An 18,932-nucleotide genomic window follows, 5' to 3' on the forward strand; every position below is an offset into this window, starting at 1 on the left:
TTTGATTAAGCCTGAAATTATAAATATATCTGCTACTGAAGAGTTCTAATAAGAACGAAACAGGCTGTCTAGCAGTGATTTCTGTATTGGCTGCAATAACCCTATTAAGGGATCGCTGTTTTAAAACAGTATTTGAAGCAAAAAGTCTTAGATTTTGCATATCTAATTTGCATATCTTACCCAGAATCGTCTTGTGCATTGGTAACAATGTATATGGAGTTTTACTGGGGAAAAGCAAGTGGGGATACTTACCTAGATGTGCTAATTTCCTATGCATTTTTTTAAGTGATATATATATATATATATATATATATATATATATATATATGTGCATTGGAGTTCTTTGCTGTCAGGTAGATGAAAACATGAAAAAGCATATTTATGCAATACTCATATTTTAAAACAAAGTGTTTTAATGTGTATTTACTCTCTATATATATATATATATATATATATATATATATATATATATATATATATATTTCACATTCATATGCTCTGCACATAGCAGAATATGTTCCTAGTATTTATAAATAGATATTCCTATCTATATATATATATAATGTAATGCTGCATTCCAATTATTTAGCATACATATAAGTATCATGTCCTTTTAATTTAATTTCTGAATCTTATAATGAGCAGGAACACATTCATGCTTTGCTATATTTAAGAAGTCACAAATAAAATATTCTGCTTAGATTCCCCATACTGTGAATATGTGCATTGCTACTAGATGTCTAATAAATAAAGTTCAGAAGTTTTATTGCAAACTGACATCTACAGGAGTTTGTTGCCCATACAAATGTTAAATAGCGTAAGATAATGTATTCCATTATTTATACTTAAATAGCCTAAAAGGAGGAATAAAGGCATGATGCACTGCAGGATGATTATTATTTTATTATTATCTTTTATTCATAAAGAACCAACAAATTCTTCATTGATGCAAAAAGGGTGAAGGAAATGCATGAACTTAAGATCATACTAAATTAAACAGAGCGATAGAATAAAAGGTAAATATGATCAAAAAATGTAAAATGTTTCGTTAAAACAAATCCTTTTGGTATGTTACTGGCTGGCAAATAATTTGAACGTAATCCTTACTGATTGAAATGAGATGGTAATGTATTCTGTCACTTATAACAAGGCAATATTAAGGGCTAGATTACAAGTGGAGAGCTAATTTAATGTGCGTCCGTAAATGGGCAAATTCGCCCGTTTACTGGCGCACGTTAATGCTCTTGCAAGCTAGTGGTAGCAATTTGAGCTCTGAAATTAACCAGAAGTAAGACCTCTGGTTAATTTTAAAAAATGTCCCCCAATTGCCCCCAAAATAAAGTGTATGGTGCCTTTTATAAATTAAATATATCCGCATATTTATTTTATTAAATAACTGCCCAATGCAGTTTTAAGGGGTTAAAGTGTGCGGATGTGGGGTGTTAGAAAAAAAAACGGCATTGAAAAGTACCTTTACATTGCGGTTTATGGGGACTGTGTTATCACTATAAATATATATGTATATGCTTATGACTGCCGTGACTATCTGCATGAGAACCTGGCTTCCATTGGAGTATATGGAAGCACGTTCAAGTGAGCTTGTATTACAAGTGGAGCTCAAATATTGCGCTTGCGAAAGCGCAATTTTGCGCTCCATTCGCTATCTGGCCCTTAGTTTTGTGTAAATTGTTTAAAAAATATAGAAGAAATCATTCTGAGATCTAAATTCGATCTCTCAATATTATATGTTAGGATCTTTTGAGGGGTTATTTTTGTTTTTTTTTCTCTTGGGTTTTTTCTGAGGCTTGGCTGATCAAATACTTAAAGGTATATGAAACCCAATGTTTTTCTTTTATGATTAAAGGGATATGAAAGCTAAAAAAAATGTTTTGTGATTCGGACAGAGCATACCATTTTAAAAAAGTTTCCAATTTACTTATTTGATCAAATTTGCTTCATTCCCATGATATTCTGGGATAAAGAGATACCTAGATAGGCATCTGGAAGACTACATGGCAGAACATAGTGCTGCCATCTAGGGCTTTTGCTAATGGAAAACATTCTTGCAAAACTGCTGCCATATACTGCTCGAGAAATGATCCGGTTTCTAAACATGGTTTCCTGCTTTTCAACAAAAGATACCAAGAGAATTAAGACAATGTGTTATTAGAAGTAAATTGGAAAGTTGTTTAAAATTATGTGCTGTGTCTGAATTATAAAATAAAAAATTTGGATTTCATATTTTTTTAAGATAGGGCAAGCAATTTTAAATGACTTTCCAATTTACTTCTATTATCTAATTTGCTTTGCTCTCTTGCTATATTTAAAGGGACACTGAACCCAAATTTTTTATTTTGTGATTCAGATAGAGCATGCAATTTTAAGCAACTTTCTAATTTACTCCTAGTATCAAATTTTCTTCATTCTTTTGGTATCTTTATTTGAAATGCAAGAATGTAAGTTTAGATGCCGGCCCATTTTTGGTGAAAAACCTGGGTTGTTGATTGGTGGATAAATTCATCCACCAATAAAATAGTGCTGTCCAGAGTCTGAAACAAAAAAAAGCTTAGATGCTTTCTTAAAGATAGCATTTTTTTTAAAGATAGCAAGAGAACAAAGAAAAATTGATAATAGGAGTAAATTACAAAGTTGCTTAAAACTGCATGCTCTATCTGAATCACGAAAGAAAAAAATTGGGTTCAGTGTCCCTTTAAGTAGGCTCAGCAGCAACAAAGCACTACTGGGGAGCTAACTGCTGATTGGTGGCTGCACATATATGCCTCTTGTCATTGGTTTACCTGATGTGTTAAACTAGCTCCCAGTAGTGCATTGATTCTCCTTCAACAAAGGATACCAAAAGAACAAAGCACATTTGATATGAGAAGTAAATTGGAAAGTTGTTTAAAATTGTATGTTCTATCTGATTCATGAAAGAAAAAATGTGGGTTTCATGTCCCTTTAAATAGCCAATTAGTGCTGTGTCCTGCACAACTCCACAGAGAGAGCACAATGTTACCTATATGGCCCACATGAATTAACAGCGTCTTGTTGTGAAAAACTAATCCAATGCTTGTTATATGAGGCTGTCTGTAGTGGCTTAGAAACAGGCAGACATTTAGAGGCTTAAATGTTATAAAATATATTAATATATTAACAATGTTGGTTGTGCAAAGCTGGGGAATGGGTAGAAAAGGCGTTATCTATCTTTTTAAACAATAACAATTTTGGTGTAGACTGTCCCTTTAAATATCACATATTTTAATGTAGGTCTATGGGATTCAATATTTAAATGTTACAATCAACTATTTCTGTATGTAGGACTGCTTGCCATGCAACTTATCTCAGTATATGGTATTATAGACAAGTTACAGAAGAGACAAAACCATGGGGAAGAACGGGGTGGAGCTAAGGGGAATATAATCTGGTTAGAGGTCAATGAGTTGTATTTTATGCACATCTATAATATATCTTACATTGTCTAACTACTTACTGTCTAATCCTTCTGTCACAGTCCACCTATTCCTGTCTTGTCTGTCTACTCTGGAGTCAGTTGGTAAGTTACAAAGTAATAATAATAATAATAATAATAATAATAATTATAATGATTATAGCTTCATTACATACTTAAAACTTTGCTACTAGTTTTACTTTCACCTTTATTTCCATCCCTTCTTCCTTGCAGTCAAAACAAATGTCAACTTTACACATCATTCTGATATTTTATTTGTAAAAAAAGAATAATACTAGTTAATTAAAGAGACTTTCCAGACAAAATTGGAAACATGGATGCATTTCAGTTTTGGAAATAATATTTTTTGTAACTGGTGCTCTGAACAGCTGCAGTATTTAAAATGCTGGTGCACTGAGAATAGCCATCTATACTTCACATGCACGGGCAGAGAAAAATGTTAACACTAAAACAGTAATAACTTTTACTAGAAGCATTTTTGCCAATACATGTATATTGCAAATATGTTTCTATTCTATATATGTAATTCATCTATGTGAATTTAAATTTTGACTGGAATGCCCCTGTAAGCTAGAACTACAAATACCATTTATGCCATACCCCATGTAAGTCATTTATTCTTAATGACAACTATGATTATCAAAAATCCCTTCATCATCATCTAATAAAAATAGCCAGTTAATCAAACCACCACCAACAACAACAGATCTGTTCTCCTTCCATAGTCAGAATTTTGGTTTTGTTTTCAAATTAGTTGATATTCTCAGGGATAGAGAACTTGGCAACATTTTTGATGCGAAATTGACAATACAGTATTTATTCACCGTAAAGTAAATAATAACAATGCTATAGAAAAGCAGCAATGAACTCAGTGCATTCCACCATATGTTACTATTGATTCATTTTATCTACAGAGGGAAGAAGCCTCCTAAGTATGACAGCACTGTACATAAATCTGTATACATGATGCATTTTATAATCTAAGGCTCTTTTAAAATGAGGTTCGGGGACTTTATTAACGATTAATTCTTCAATATGTTCCCACAATCGTTGAACGAGTAGCCAACTTACTCAACAGTGGGCCCTGGTGCAAATGTTTTTAGGCCCCCCAAAGGTAGTAAACAAAAGTATTGATATGCACGCTGTTCTGAGTATTCATTTTCAGGACAGATAGACAGACAGATAGAGAGAGAAAGAGAAATATAGATAGACAGACAGACTGGCACTGATAAAAGGCTCCCTTTAGGATTGTATAGACTAACAATTATGGGACGCCAAGCACTTGGGCCCTGGTGACACTGTGCCTGCTGCACCAATGGTAGTTCCACCTCTGTGCTGAACAATACACAATACCTGTTGTTCTACCAGCAACCAGGGATTTTGACCCTTATACTGTTCCCCTCTTTTTTGAAAGACTGTACTTTAAAATGAAGCCCCGAAACTCTAAAATTTCAACAATACACATAAAAACTATCTGTGAGTTAGTGATGCAGCACAAGCTGACACCAGCCTGAACCTGCAAATCACTCAGGATCTGAACTAAAAATCAATTAGTGCAACCCCTAAGGAATTATAACTCATCTCTGAATTCTGGCATACGGCCAAACCACGGTAGTATTAAAGCAGAAGTTTGTATAATTAAATGCAAGCAGGGAGGTGTTACTACTCAGGGAATATCACATGCAGAAAAAGACTTATAAAACACTAAGCTAAAATTAAAGAAAGAGTGCACGTGAAAATCAGTAGAGTTTACTAAGAAAATTAATATTTTAATGATATGCTCAATAAAATTAATGTCAAAATTAAACCTAAATTAATTGAATAGTGCATAACATTTTAAACAACATTCTAATTTTATGACCACTATAAATTTTGTATAGTTCTCTTTTCATCACGTGTTAACGAATATTCCTAGGTGAGCTCAGGAGCGTGCACTGGTCTTTAGCTATCTAAAGAGGAAGTGTTTGCAACAGTGTTTATAGCAATTTTATACATAGCTGCAAACACGGCTACCATAAAATTTTAAGCACTCCCTAAATAATACTTAAAATCATGTTAACAAAGTCTACAGTAGAAAACAAATATAAAGTGCAATATTTATATATATTTATTTATTTAGAAAATATTTTACCAGGAAGGATACATTAAGATTTCTCTTGTTTTCAAGTATGTCCTGGGACCACAAAACAAACTATATATATATATATATATATATATATATATATATATATATATATATATATATATATATATATATATATATGTGTGCTAATAAAGATACTTACAGTTCATGTTGTAGTCTTAGCCAATATGACAAATGCACCACTATCCTCTCAACAATCAGAATGGTGTAAAATTTGGGAATTTCTATTGATCACATCTACTTATTTCTGTACGGTTCTTATACATTTTTTTCATCATACGCCCTAATATCATATTATAATAGTGCTGTGAAAATGTATAGACTTTTATAAATACTACTACTACTAATAATATTAATAATAATAATATAAATGATAATAATAATATAAATGATAAAATGATAATGATATAGTTTATAACAATGTCTAGTTTATGACTATTCTAACATTTCCATTAAATTGACTTTAAAGTCATTTACCCAGATGGCTTTGGTTAAAAGACTTAGTAGAAATTATTACAGTATATATTTTTCTGTATATAATGCAAATAGGAAAAAAAAATGGACAGTTATAGGTCTGTGTAAAAAATAATATAAGAAAAGTATGTCCAAGTCTTACCCGCTCCAGGGGATGATGGTTCAAATGAGCCGGAGGTGTCACTGCACGCATTGGATGCTTGCTCTGCTAGCTTCTTTTTTCCACTTCCATCTGAAGACTTATGAGATTTTTTTTTATTTTTTATGAGAATTTTATACTTTAAATCCACAGGACTTGGAAGAGGAACACCAGGCTCAAGCTATAATAACAATAAAAAAAAAACTTTATTACGTGCGCTATACACAAAAATATAACATATCATAGATTTCTTAATATATCTGCAAAAAGCCTGGAAGTCTATTTTTGGTCATTTATTCAGTGAACAGTCATAGAAAATCTACAACAAAATGAAAAGCATCTCATTAATATAAATCTATAGCAGAACGCTTTCTTAGCAGAAGTCTTTCTTTAAGCAGAGGGTCACAGTGATCTCTAGCAAAGAAAACTTCAAAGAACCGATCAGCACATTTTATTTGGAGAAGGCAGTGATGTGTAAATTCAATGAGGTAGTATTTAATTATTGTGCTTATCTACTATGAAAATATTAACTCGCGCGTTGCTTATGTGACACTGTATTTTTGTCAGTAGTAGCTTTAACAACAGTATATCAGTTGGATATATACAGAGTATATTATAATAGGTCTATTTTCCCCCAGCTTTTTGAAATGTCACACTGTTTTTTTAAATTTAAGACTATTCCTAAGACTAGGAAAAGAGTGTAAACTCCAGTTACTATTTGGTTTACCAGTTAATTTGCACCTCATTGCCTTCACCAATATTTTTTCACTGAGAGAAAGAAACAGCTGTATTCCTATTCCTTGACCTCTTGAAAACCTATTTTGATCTATTCAAATACTATTTCTTCTCTTTTTTTAAAAATCACAAAGGTGTTAAACACATAGATAAATATTCACTTGGAAGCAACAAACATTACAGCTCTCAAGAAGAGCTATGCATGGGTTGCTTCTGATAGACTGACTAGCTCGATCCAGCTCAGAATCGGAAATGCTTCTGGCTTCCATGTAGAAATTTACTAATGTGGTTAAATGCTTAGCTGAGGTTGAACACCTATGGCCAGATTACAAATGGAGTGCAAAAATGCAAATGGTATGGAGTTCTGGGGGTCTATTTAAGAAGCAGCGGATGCTGCCTCCGACCCACTCCGCTTTAGTTCCGGCTGAAGTGGAAGTTAAGAAGCAGCGGTCCTAAGACCACTGCTCCTTAATTCGTCCGACACCTCTGAGGTGGAGGACAGCAATCCGCCCGATCGAATGCAATTGGATTGATTAACACCCCGTGCTAGCGGCTGATTGGCTGCGAATCTGCAGGGGGTGGTATTGCACCAGCAGTTCACAAGAACTGCTGGTGCAATGCTAAATGCCGACAGCGTATGCTGTCGGCATTTATCAATGTGTGGCCGACATGATCCGCTATAACGGATCATGTCCGTCCGCTCATTAATAAATGGACCCCCTGGAGTGTTTTTTACACAGGTATTACCAGTCCATAATAAATATTTATTGGTTTTGTGGTAGTATAATGTGCACTACAATATTTCTGTCAGCCAGGTGCACTATTTGCCTTAAATAATAGATTTATAAAAAAAAATAGTGCTGGATTAATGATCGAGTGCTGAGTTAATGCAGCACAAAATGCCATTCAAGTAAATGAGTTTTGGGTTAAGTTCTTTGCAACACACCTTGCACAGTTATTAGCTGGTTTTCAAATGCACTAAATGGAAAAGTGATATTTGGATCGCAAGTGCGCACAATATTTAACTAATGACTTTGATATTATTGCTTCTCATTGAACATACAAGAGACAATTTATATGTATTAGTGGACTTAAAAATGCTTTGGTTAAACATTTTGCTCTGGTTAAACATTTTGTTTTGGTTAAAAAGCATTTTAAACAACAACTTGTAATTACTAATTTAACTGATTTACGTTGTTTGCACAAGGCCAAGCAAAAAATAACACCACTCATTGCACACATCAATAATTGATATTAATAGTAAAAAAAACTTTATTAAAACCTATTAAGCAGCCATCATTTATACTAAACCAATCAGTAACAATAGTGTTTTATTTTCATGTTGATCACATTTTTATTGCTTCTGTGAAGGTCTGTGAAAATCCCTGCATTTCAAATATATTTCATTTTTGGTTCATGTTCTAAAAAAACTAAAAAATGGTATCACATTTGCAGCGGTGTGTCCCTCTCCCTTATTTAGCTAAGGAGCTGTCCTTACCAGTCAGGATTAAAAGGAAGTACACATTAGGGAAACAAACATTACATTTTCATGATGCAGATACAGCAGGTACTTTAAAAAAACAATTATCAAATTGTGCAGTATGAGGCACCAGCTCATACAGAACATGTGCAAGATTTCAGTGTATACATGAGTCTGTGCTTGGCTGTAGGTTGTCACTTTATATAGGGGACAGGGAAATACGAGGACAATTGTGAAAAAAAACTCTGCTGCTTATTTTAAATTCAGAGTTTTTATTACACATTTGTTTACTATGAAATTCTACTCTATTTAATTGCCCTTTAAATACTTCAGTATTAGATTAAACTCTAATTAAAACAGCTTTCACTTAACATTTTTTTTATATAAATGACACTCTAAAAGATGATAGGTCCCTTTTTTAGTCAATGTCCCTTTAACCACATTTTTTCTGTTACACAACATGTGTATTCATAACAGCTTTACTTATTAAAATAGATTTTCTAAACAGTGTCATTTCTAATGTATTGGAGTCATGGAATAGTTTAAAAAAGGATAAAACCACAAAAATTGGGTCATTTGTTGAAAAAAAAATCTTGAATATGTTTCCTTTTAAGTTGGTTCTCATTTTCACTACAGAACTAATGTGTGGATTTATTTTCAAGATAAAAAAAGGATTATCAGCACTTTTTCTATAAATACCTCTATTAAATTTAATGAGACTTTGCATTTATATTCAATGAGACATTTTTCATCTTGAATATTTTGTGACAGGGAGGTGTTAAAATGAATACTGAGCAACCATCATCAAAGTGACAGAAGAATAAATGTTTTTTATTAATATATTCTTTTCACTCTTTTTAATCATGTAACTCATTTGTTGTACTTTTGTCATTTCCTTGTTTTTTTATTTTATTTTTATTACCATTTTATGATTTAAGTGACCAGGATGATTTAAGTGACATGAAACCCACATTATTTATTTCATGATTCAGTTACAGCATACAATTTTAAATAACTTTCCAATTTATTTCTATTATCAAATTTGTTTTGGTCTTTTTTTATCCTTTGTTGAAAAGTATATCTAGGTGCTGATTGGTGGCTTAACATATACAGTATGTCTCTTGTCATTGGCTTTCAGCTAGCTCCCAGTAGTGCATTACTGCTCCTTTAACAAAGGATACCAAGAGAATGAAGCAAATTAAAAAATAGAAGTAAATTGGAAAGTTGTTTAAAATTGTATGATCTGTCTGAATCATGAAATAACAATTCTGGGTTTCATGTCCCTTTAACCCTTTGAGTGCTAAACACTTTCCCACCTGGGTGCTAAGGTGAATTTTTTTAAATGTTTTTACATAAAATATTTTTTAACTTCTTTTTTTTATAGATCCCCACGACTTATACCGTTGGAAAGGTTAGGCGATTACCTTTCCAACGGTGGGTCTTGGGGGTCTGTAGTTATTTAGATGCCTGAGATACAGGCTTCTAAGCAGCATGCCCCATTTACCTATACTTTACATTGTCCATTTTAAATAAAGTTGCACGGTGACTTCATCACATCATTGTGTGTGACGTCACCATGCAAAATGTGAAGCCCCGGCGATGCCTGTCACTATACAGGCCCGATCTCCAGGGTAGGAGTGGGTAGAAGCCTCCAGATCTCCCTCAAGGTGGGGGAGTGCTAGCGACGGCTCTGAGCCGTCGTTAGCACCTGAGTGAGACAATTTGCAACAGCTCAGAGCTGTTGTTAGCACTCAAGAGGTTCACTTAACCACCCTTGAGGTGGGAGAGAGGTTAAGTGGCATTCATCCTAAGATCCTTGCTACTTAAGCATTGCGGGCTCCAACATTGCATCCATATCTTCATTATGAGAGAACTTTGGGCTCCATTTATCAGTTGTCGAGCAGTCATGATTCACTGCAGCAAATCATGTCCACTGGACATCGCGGCAGGCATACGATGCCCGCATTTAACACTGCACAAGCATTTAACCAGAAATGCTTTGCAATGCTGCCCCATGCTCTTTGGCGGCTAATTGGCTGCTAGCAGGGGCTGTCAATCATCCCACCAATATCAGATCGGGATTATTTCAATACGCCACTTTTTAGGTGGCAGGCAGATTAAGGAGCAGTGGTCTTACGACTGCTGTTTCTTAGCTTTTGTTTCAGGTGAGCGGGAAACGATGGGTCTCTGAAGCAGCAACCGCTGGTTGATAAATAGAGCCCTTTGTCTTTTTTTGTCAAATCTCTCATTAAGAATCCATGACAGGAAAATAGATCTAAACGCTATTGTTTTACGGTACAAACTGTTGGTGTTGTTAACTGTGTAATCTGGTGCTTAAATCAACAATCAATGTGATTCAAAGTTGGTTAAATGGTGATCTGTGTAACTCGTTTAAAAAAAAAAAAAAAAAGTAAAATTCCTGTTCTGTGTGTGTTACTGGTTTAAACAGGGTTAAATAACTTTTTTAGGTAACTGGCTCAATAAAGGTTAAACCTATTCTCAATGTGCAAATTTTTCGAAAAGAGGAAGCCAAAGAAGCGTTATGTGAAACGCGCGTCAGGGGCACTCTCACGAGGTCATAGAACCTCTTTTTCTTTTAGATGCTTACTCAGTAAAAGAATAATTGACACTAATTGCTTGGTCATAATATCAGAGTCAGTATAACATTAATCACAGTCTCTGCTATAGAAGAGACTTTTTTAGCTTAGCTCAGCTCAGTGTTGCTCAGCAATCAGCATAGCTAATGTTAATATTAAAACAGATAAAGGACAAGAGCGCACCACACTCTAAGAGTAAAAGTATTTACTAATATTTCAAAAGCGCAATAATACAAAATAAAACGTACAGGATAAAAGTTAAAACATGCAGTTTAGTGAATAAATATCACCATGAATGGCTCTCTCACGTCTCAATTGGAAACAATAGAAGCCGGATTCCTCAAAGGATTGCAGCGTGTGTTCAGTGAGTCTCAATAGTGTATCAGCTGTTCCTGAGCTTTCAGCTTTTAGTCAAAACACCGCCGCAGCCGGTCCGCTTGGTCACAGCTTGTGCGAGGGGAGAGCTATACAAAGCCTCAACGCGTTTCCTATGGTCTCCACCAGACTTTTTCAAGAGAATAAATTACATATGAACCTGCTAAACTGATTTAAATAGGCTGTTTTGCACACCGCCGGTAAAGTTATTAGAACTGGATTGGATAGGGGATTGTCAATCAAAGCACCTAACACTTATAGGTACGCTTCAAGACTTGATCCTTGATTTAATTTTAATTCTAATTTTATCCATATTCCCTACCAATAAGGACATTGAGAATTTGGAAATTTGAGAATTTGATTGCCAGATCCATTTTGGACTCTACTGTTATTCTGTGCATTCCACTCACTGTTTTTTTTATATTTATTTTATTTATTTATTTTGAATATTTTGAATATTAGTATCGATGGGAAGTGCTTTTGTATTTTTCTCTTTCTAATGTTAATATTAGCCTCCGTTATAGAAGAGGCTTCTTTTGAAGTTTAGTATTATGCTTTCCAACAAAATCCACTTGATGTTTGTTATCTTTTTACTTATCTAAATTCCCTTATGATGACAATATTGATATTCAGTCAAACGTTATAATATTTAAGAGGGTACAAGGTATCTGATAATCTGCAAGAGTCACTATTAGCAACACCACATGTGTGGTTTATTCAATTTGAACATTGTGATTCCTATAGTGGTAAATAAACTGTGGATTTAATTCAGTTCCTTACAATCTTTGGGATACATTTCATGTAGATAAGAATTAACTACTTCTATTTACAAACAGATATGCTAAATAAGCGGTTGTATTTGACTATTGGGACTTCTTAAAAAGTTAACTCTCTTATGTTATGGAGAGATGTCACATTAACATAAACACATAATATCATTTTGCAATTGACACAAGCATGATTGAGCTACAAAAAAATATTAATGTGAGCTTTTTGTAACAGAATTGCATCAGGTGATATATTCTTTAATATTACTCCTGTTTCATTTGCTTACATTCATTATCTGCTATATAAGCAGGAGCAAAGTAAAGTATATAACTTCATTGCTTTTATGTTCTCATTTACAAACCTGTCGTTGAAACCATAGGCAATACCTTATGATAGGTTTATTCAATATTGCCACTGAATGGTTACATCAGAACAATATTACTGACTTAGGTGTATTTACAATCTTTGTATGATGTTCATTATTTTGCTGAGTTTAAGCGAGATTTAAAAGTGTGTGTGTACGTTTGTACTAGTTCAGCCGGACTATTTTGCTGTCTCAAATAAAGTTATTTAGTATAAGTGGTCTTTTTGTATGAGACAAATTTTAATACTTGCATTTCTTTTACATACTTTAGATTTTGGGTTTTGGCAAAATCTCTTTATAGAGACAGGCAGTCTTTTTCTTTGTTTTGCAAACTTTTTTGCATTTCTTGTACATAAAAGTGTATGCAACTGCCCTAACTCTTGAATTTAAGGGCTAGCAAAGCCCCACAATTCTGATATACAAACCCAGTATACTTTCCCTCACCATCCTCGCCTTTAAACTATTGGAAGGGTATGGGTCAGAACTAAGCTCTAATTTGGTCATATACCTTCCAATAAAAATGCTTTTCAACGAACATCAGTCTGGTCTGCGGTCTGATGTTTGGCCATGTAACTATATTAAGGACATAATTGGTGACCTTTCTTGTTTATATAACTGTTTGAGTTTGTTTTTCTATCTCTCTATTTATTTTCATTTACTTTGTTCTCTCATTTCATTCTCACTATTGCTAGATTTTCTAGCATTCATTGGATCAGGCTTGAAAGCCTATGCTGACACTTACAGGTCCTGGACTCAGGCAATTATCTTATAAAAGGGTTTCCCATAAAAAGTAATAGAGCTCACTGGAAATGGAAACTTTGCAGGGGTGAGCAAAGTTAGCAGGGGGTGATCTTTAAAAATGAAATCCTACAGCCAATAGAAATGTGATTACTCAGCTTTCAGGGCATAGTATCTTAAAATTGCCACTATTTTTGTATAGATGTATTTTTATTTTAGAGTAATAAAAGGGCTGCTCCCTGGTGGAAACCCCATATAACAAACTACTGAGCTGTTGTTTGTGCCTGGTTAAGTGCTTCTTTTTCTGTATGTATATATACATATCTATATGACTGCAACTCACTGACGAGGGACAAAGAAGGCCGAAACAATCATCTGGGGTTACGATGTTTCTTGTTCAGAGGAGGATTGCCTGGTATTCCTGAGCTAGACTGACCTTGTTAGGTGGGATCAGACTGATATACTTCAGGAAAGTTCTCCTCTGTGAAAACACAATTATACTAAAAGAGGATGTTCTCAGGTGGTAACTTGCCATAGAACAAGCTACTGAGCTGTTGGGCATTCCTGGGCATTCTTTCAGTATGTATTTGCTCAAGGTAAAAACCACATTTTGAGAGTAAAAATAGGGGTTTCATAGTACTGGAAAGATTTCTTAGAACATCTTAGAATGCCTAGGGAGTTTTAGATAACTGGACTCTAAATCTTTGTGGTCTACACTGTTGAAGTGTCTTTTTCCTTACCTCTTTCTCTTTCCTTCATTCTCTCTAGGGGCCCAATGATAAAAGCATTGTGGTAATGGCAATGTATTAAAAAGGTATCCGACATGTGATCGAGATCGCTGATTAAATGATAAACAGGGCTGAAATTATTGTTTGAAGGCAGTCTCACTGAGATGCATTTTACTTTACATGTGGTGGTGATGTTTTTCCAATACTAGTGGAATTTTAAAAGCAACATCGCTACCTACATTAAAAGTGTAATGTAAATTACCCATTTACACAGTATTGTATGGCAATACAATTTACATGTGTCACCCAAAACTCAACTCATCTTGTTACAATACAATAGTGAAACTAGGACATTAAAAAGATACCTATATTATTAGCTGGGGGTTGTGAGTATATTGTGAATATGTATACAATGTTTTATTTATATGTATTTTATAATGCTTCAATATTTATTTAATGTCTTGCTTTTGGTATTTTTTTTAGGAAGAAGATTTTGAGTTCAGGATATTAAAATGTCATAGAACACAGTAGCAGCAGTTTTTAAGTTTTATTGAATGTACAGTTAATTTACATGTGCATTATTTGAACTTTTACTAGACATTACCAGTTCTGCACATTAGAATGAGGTTTGGCCAATATACAAGCTAATACACCATTACATACATCTCAAGTTTTTCTAAAAGAGTTTAGTGGATGCTCAATATGAGAAGAAAAGATGACATGATTGATATGGGTCTAAAAAATGTGAACTTATAAAATTAGTTTAATTCTGAAATAAATAATAATATTAATGACTGATATGATTCAGCAAATAGAAACTGAACTATGGGACAACACAATTATTTACAGTATATCATAAAAAAAGGAAAATATGGACACTGAAGAAATTATCACAGTTAAATTTACTGTTCTATAGATTGTAAAGAATTAGAATCTAAAACACAAAGATAACTCTGATGGTTTTACATTCTGATCATTTTACATATAAATTACACATTAGTATTTACCCTGCCAAAAAAATCACATCTGCAGTCCCATAAAAACAAATGCTCAGTTATCCTGAAGTGGGGCTGATTGCAGATGGTAGATCTATCAGAAACACAACGATGTAAAATGCAAGTCGACTGCAGAATGCTTTAATTATACCATAATATTAATATATGGCTGCTGGTGCAGAACTATTTATTATAGCTATTACTTGGATATATGGATAATGGCCCAGTTTCCTGTTACAGAAGCAAGTAACACATTCTGAAGCCAATGCAAAGCCAGGAGATGCTAAGAAAAGAGTTATTCAGCTTTTGCTAGATTTCATTTTCACAATATGTTACGATTCTAATAATGGTTTGAAAATTAAAGAACAAATCAGCATATTTTCCTTTTTTTGAGAATATGTATATATATATATATTACACAAAGAAATCTGCATTTTACATTATTCATTTTGAAATGCCTGTTTTTAAACATTAGATAAGATTGGACTTTAAAATAGAATTGAAATAATTTTAAAATGTAATCTATGAGTTAAGGGAACTTTCTATGACTTCTTTTGAAAGTAACTTTGTTTTGGGATGCAATATTTTTATGAAATAAACTTTATTGTATTGTTATATATAATCCTATACTATAAAAGGTCAAGTGTGTTTGTCCGAAGCTGTCATGCGCAGTAGAGACTGCACGAGGACAAATACACCTGGCCTTCAACAAACTGACCTGTCCGCCGCGAGAACTGTAGACATGATGGAGGCGGGGCCGGTCGGGCATGATGGGGCGGGGCATGGCTGGGGCAGGACCGGGCATGACATGGGCAGGGTCGGGTGGGTCGTGGCTGGGGTGGGGCCAGGCAGGAGCGGCCATGGCTATGAGAGAGAGCAACAGAGAGGGGGGAGAGAGAACAAGAGAGAGCAACAGAGAGGGGAGAGAGAGAAAAAGAGAGGTGGGAGAGAGTGCAAAAGAGAGGAGAGAGAGAGAGCAAAAGAGAGGGGAAGGAGAGCAAAGGAGGGGGAAGAGAGCGCAAAAGAGAAGGAAGATAGAGCAAAAGAGAGGGGGAGAAATAGTAAAAGAGGGGGGAGAGAGAGCAAAAGAGAGGAGAGAGAGAGAGAGCAAAAGAGAGGGGAGAGAGAGCAAAAGAGGGGGGAGAGAGAGCAAAAGAGAGGGGAGAGAGCAAAAGAGAGGGGAAGAGAGAGCAAAAGTGAGGGGGGAGAGAGAGAGTAAAAGAGAGGGGAGAGAGAAAGCAAAAGAGAAAGGGGAAAGAGAGCAAAAGAGAGGGGGAAGAGATAGTAATAGAGAGGGTAGAGAGAGAAAGCAAAAGAGAGGGGAGATAGAGAGAAAAGGAGAGGGGTAGAGAGAGAGCAAAAGAAAGGGGGGAGAGAGCGCAAAACAGAGGGTGGAGAGAGAGCGCACGAAAGAGAGGGGGGAGAGAGCGCAAAAGAGAGACGAGAGAGGGGGGCGGAGCCAACTACCGAGACAGTAAGATGTGTGTCTATACAGCTCCGGGCTTTTAGATATTAATATAGGCTATAATTATTATTTTGAGAGCCCAAACCTTTCATATATAACTCAGGAAAGCTAGTACTGTCTGTGGTACACTTCATAAAACCGGAGATTCTATACCTAATGAGGATAATACTTCTGATTGCCTTCAAGCTGTACCACGTGGAGATTTCAGACGGCACCATTACTACAACGATACCGCTGATATGGAAGTCCTAGAAGCTCTAGAAAATTGGGAGCAGCGTAGCCAACAACTGCTAGACCAGCACTTTAAGGCCCTGAAAGATGATCTACAGTCTTTACTATCAGCCCTTGCACCGCAGCTGACCCATGCAGCCGAGACCACAGATTCTACTCAGTGTGCCAGGGACTATACAGCGCTTACAGGTGACATCCAGGTTAATCTAGAAAATCCCCCTGACAAGATCATGCTGGGTTTTAGACCCTACGAAACGAGTCAATCATCAGCTCTCTCCCCTTCACCCTCTGTGCAGGCGATACCAATGCCCGAGGAGACTTTACACACAACTGCCGCGCAAATTAATGAGGGGATGCCATCTTTAGCATATGCTCAGAAACAATTGATAATCACGAAACCGGAGGGAGAGGCAGATATGATAACCTGCTTGATTTTATCTGACCTGCCGCAACTGAAAAAGAAAGTGCCTCAGGGAGCCGGGAAGATACGGGGAACAGAAGCATGGAGTCTCAAGCCCTATATGGCGACGCAGCGTGACCAACTACAATATACCTGGCACCCCCCTGAAAAGGAAGCAGAAACCTCCCAACACAATGCAACACAAGATTGGAGTAGTTTGCCAGAGCTGGGAGAGATAGAAGCAGAGCCGCGCTCTTCCTCAACAGTGTGGGAACTTGAAGGGAAACATATGGCCCCCAAATCGGCTCTGTGTGCTTCTAAGAGTAGACAGAAGGATCTGCCCACCGCTACACAAGAGTTCTCTCTGCTACCACAGTTTGCCCAGCCGGTGGCAGTTGCTGGCCTATGGAACCCTTTGGTGGTGTCAGCCCCGGTGGCACTTACGCTGCAACCTGGCCATTTGATAAATTACAGTTTGCGGGCATTGAGGTGCAGGCTTATTCCACTATCCGGACAGGACTATGTTAGCTCACATTTGGGCCCTATTACAAGCAAAGCCGGAGTAGGTTAGAGCCCAATGTATGTGTAGAGCAGGGCAGTGTTTGGTGCTTTCTTCTTGTCCTGTCTATACGGGTCACGAACTGAAGAGTTATGAACTCGTATATATGCTGATGGACTCATTTATAAATGGAACAGCAGTTGAGACTTGACTATACCTATGCTTGGGACACCTATGCTTGGGACACTGACTACTGTTATCCTCCACTATGATAATGGGTCCTTAAGTATATCCTTCATATATTATCCTGTTGTTTAATCGTTCTGTATATTAATGAACACTAATATGTTTTTCTATCTTTAGCCAATCCTGTCTTGTTTGACGCCTTGCAATGTAAATGTCAGATATTAATTTATGCCAATTCTCCCTAAGTTAACCGTTAGCTCTATATAAAATCTCATGCAAGAAGGCTGAAATCATTTAACATGGTCATATCTATAGATAAACTCTCCATTTTATAATATTATTTCTGACTTTGCTAAGTTTGATGCCTTGCAATGAATATATTAGGTATCCATTCTTACCTATTAGAATTTTAACTGCTTAATTTTTAACCATATGCAGTTATTGTTATGTATTGTAATTTTCACATGACACCCATTAGTAGGTCTCAAGCACATATCATTTTTTGTTTCTTGTTGGCTTTTGTGTCTTATGCATGATCTGTTTTCTTACTAGAATACCACACTATATACCTTTAATGACTAGTTACATGCTCTCTAGCAGGCCTTACATTTTATATGATATAACCATACTACCTTAAGCCACACTGTTATTGAGATCGGGTAAGAAGAGGTTAACTCTGTGACAAATATGGATGTAGACTTACTCTGTATATATAATAATCACCTTCTTGAAATATAGCTTTATGTACCCCGTTATGGCAAAGTTAAGTACTTTCACCATGCTTTAAAATATGGGTTGCCTATAACTAAGGCAGCGTGGTGCAGACATTCATTTATTGTCATCTCCTGGCATTAACACTAAGTCTCCCTAATGGTTTTGTTCCCTTCTCTTACTTTCTTTTTTGTTGCATTATATGGAATATGTATCTAGGTTATGTGTCTTTATAGGCCCTGTCTTTCTTAGTATATTATATAACCTAGTGATGTGTATCTAAGTAGCTAATATATAAGATAGGAATGCATCTTCAGTTTATCTACTTATGGGGATCAGATATACATAGGTGGTTAAAATTCTATCTCTCCAATTCTATAAGTTACTATTTATTCAGACTAAGAGTTCTCTTTCACCTTGCAAATGGGCATATAT

General features: G+C 35.4%; 1 protein-coding gene across 2 annotated transcripts in view; it reads right to left on the bottom strand.

Annotated features, from left to right (window-relative positions):
* Positions 1-18,932, bottom strand: part of PLCB1 (phospholipase C beta 1) — a 1,466,985-nt gene that overhangs the window by 471,122 nt on the left and 976,931 nt on the right. For both annotated transcript variants that reach the window (XM_053712164.1, XM_053712163.1), the window contains exon 14: positions 6,229-6,406. In XM_053712164.1, coding sequence (XP_053568139.1) covers positions 6,229-6,406 — 178 coding nt within the window. The remainder of the gene's footprint in view (positions 1-6,228; positions 6,407-18,932) is intronic.

Source organism: Bombina bombina, chromosome 4 (assembly GCF_027579735.1).
Source record: "Bombina bombina isolate aBomBom1 chromosome 4, aBomBom1.pri, whole genome shotgun sequence".
Taxonomy (NCBI): Eukaryota; Metazoa; Chordata; class Amphibia; order Anura; family Bombinatoridae; genus Bombina; species Bombina bombina.